This window comes from Camelina sativa, chromosome 11 (assembly GCF_000633955.1).
Source record: "Camelina sativa cultivar DH55 chromosome 11, Cs, whole genome shotgun sequence".
NCBI classification, from domain to species: domain Eukaryota; kingdom Viridiplantae; phylum Streptophyta; class Magnoliopsida; order Brassicales; family Brassicaceae; genus Camelina; species Camelina sativa.
Genome location: NC_025695.1, coordinates 11,179,416 through 11,182,117, shown reverse-complemented (window position 1 = coordinate 11,182,117; position 2,702 = coordinate 11,179,416). Strand labels below are relative to the sequence as shown.

At 37.6% G+C, this 2,702-nt stretch overlaps 1 protein-coding gene across 1 annotated transcript in view; it reads left to right on the top strand.

The window, feature by feature from the left end:
• LOC104722867 (abnormal spindle-like microcephaly-associated protein homolog) overlaps positions 1–2,702 on the top strand; it is a 9,708-nt gene extending 7,006 nt beyond the window's left edge. The window contains exons 14-20 of the mRNA XM_019232255.1: positions 297–577; positions 917–1,094; positions 1,183–1,415; positions 1,525–1,714; positions 1,786–2,011; positions 2,100–2,255; positions 2,373–2,702. Of these exons, the coding sequence (XP_019087800.1) occupies positions 297–577; positions 917–1,094; positions 1,183–1,415; positions 1,525–1,714; positions 1,786–2,011; positions 2,100–2,255; positions 2,373–2,463 (1,355 nt within the window). The 3' untranslated portion in view covers positions 2,464–2,702. The remainder of the gene's footprint in view (positions 1–296; positions 578–916; positions 1,095–1,182; positions 1,416–1,524; positions 1,715–1,785; positions 2,012–2,099; positions 2,256–2,372) is intronic.

Here is a 2,702-nt window from a genome sequence, read left to right as displayed (position 1 = left end):
TACCCATTATTTGATTTCAACATACCTCTTTCTTACAGAAATCGCAGTAGTGGTCATACAATCGAATCTTAGGGGACTTCATGCACGCCGAAACTTTAAAAAGAAGATGAGAGAAATCTGCTTCTTACAAGCAGCTGTTCGGACATGGTTGTCAGTGAAACATATAACAGTTCTTGAAAAATTAACTGTTGATGATGTGACATTACATTTATCAGGTAATTATTTGTTTTTGTGAATTCATTACCATTGACAGATCAAAAAGTTACTCCCTGATGAAAGTTTTGTTATTCCTGCAGAAAGATCGGTCAACTTAAAACCTGTAGCTAGATATGTCAAGTTCATTGTGGAACGAAGTCGCTTCATCAAGTTGAGAAAATCCGTTTCTGTCATTCAAAAAGCTGTAAGGAGATATCAGAGCAACCTTCATCATAAGCTGAAAGCAGCATTACAAATTCAACTAGCTTGGAGGAGCTATAAAGAAAAAGTTCTCTCTTCTATAACCATTCAATCTTATGTTCGTGGATGGACCACACGCAGAATGAACTGGACGTACAAGTTTTCTTCCATACTTATTCAAGTAAGTTTATTTTGGTCGTCTGATGTTTTGCTTATGGAACTGGCGATTATCCAGTTCTCAGTTGATCATTAACTCTTCTTATCTATAGAAAAGTTGTAGTTTTTTGTTACCAGCTGCCTGTCCTAATATTGTTTCATCAACCAGCTTTCGTTTCCTCTTTGTCTCTTCTTTTTGTCTGCCTTTGATGTTTCATTTTCCTGTCTCATAGCCTTTCTGTTTGTTTGATTGAGGTCTCTTAATTTTAAGCTCTTCTTACATAAAACCACAGCGAGAATCCGTATCTCTGATTTCTACTTCAGTGTGTTCCCTACTTTATTAACTTCCTGCATCTAACTGTAGAGATACTGCCGTGGTTGGTTGGCGAGAAGGAAGTTTTATCTTCAGAGAGAAGCAATAATATGCATGCAGAGTGCTATCCGAAAATTTAACTGCATGGTGGCATTTTATCGTTACAAGCATGTAGCCACGGAGGTTCAGCGGCTCGTTAGAGGACAAATTGTTCGAAGCAGGCTTCAAGGTGATTAAGCCGATTGCATATATGTTTTTCTGGATGGAAATATCCTTTCTTCAGTATACTGATGGTTACTCAAATTGAATTATCGCAGGAGCTTCTTCTCTCTATCCAAAAATTGACGAAGGCACTTCAAGACTTCCACAACACAGCGTTGGGATGACAAAACTGCTACATTCTGTCATTAAAGTGCAGCGTTGGTGGAGGTTTCTTCTCCATTCACAGAAAATGAGAAGAAAATCAGCAGTCTTAATACAGAGTCATATTCGAGGTCTACTTGCCAGGCGAAGAACTTATGTGGAAAGACATTACATTGTCATGATTCAAGTAAGATATGGCCTAAGCTAACTTTCATCTAATTTCCTTCACTTTCAGTAAAAATGAGCTTTCTTTCTAGCTAAAATTAACAAGTTTCATTTACCCTTGAATCTCTCAGTCACACTGGAGAGGTTACCTCACACGCAAAGCCTCAAAGGCTCAAGTTCTGGATCTGAGAGTAAGAATGCAAACTTCTGCAGCAAACATAGATGACAGGAAACGGTTGATAAACAAGCTTCTTTCTGCGCTTTCGGAACTACTGATCATGAAAAAGGTCCACAACATTCTTCACATTTGTGAAACGTTGGGTTAGTTTCTCAGCTTCCTTTGTTTACGTACAGAACCATGTGCAACAGACTATAACATGTTTCCTCTACAGATTCGGCAACAAAATACTCTGAAAAATGTTGTGAAGAGCTTGTGAAAGCTGGAGCTATAGACAAGTTGCTAACAATGATCCGGTCTGCAAGCAGAAGCATCCCTGATCAAGAAGTTTCAAAATATGCACTATCAACTTTGAGTCACCTTGCTCGCTATCCACAAATGGCAGATGAGCTAATTGATACAAAAGGATCCATTCAAACAATCTTCTGGGAACTACTCAGGTCTTCATTTTGTACTCAAATGTCAAATCTTCTCTCTAAGATTAGAGTTCATCTTTTCTCACTTTGGCACTGTTTTTTTCCTTTTCAGAAACAAAGAAGAAGCATATTTCATTGCATCAGACGTTCTGAAGAAGATATGCAACTGCCATAAAGGCGTAGAAGCAGTTCGAAAGCTTCCTGCATTGGTAAAACGGTTACACACCTTAGTTGAGGAGCTAACACGTAAGGCAAACATGGAGAAACGGTTGGTTTTTTTTCTTTCCCGCTTTATTGTCTAATTGACTTGAATGTTCACTCAAATCCAAATAAGAAAGCATGAATCAAACATGCCTTAATTGAAATATATTGTGTGTGATTTCAGGAACGTTAAGGGTCAGACTGATAAAGAAAAGAGTGAGAGAAGATTAAAAGAAGCTACTGAGCTTCTAAAGCTTATTACAACCAGAAGATGATTTAGTTGGTTTGGTTTCAGACTCGCTTGTGTTTTTGTTGTTTGACGTGCATTGATCAGTGCACTAACACAACTCTTCTCTGTTTAGTTTGAATCTGTAATTACTTTTTAGATTTAATGAAGAAACCGTGCTGATCTCAGAACTTGACATGACAGCTTCTTCTTCAGCATCATTTCTTTTGTCTATATGTCTATTGTAAGAGATTAATGATTCATGTTTTATATGACTTTCACAAGAAT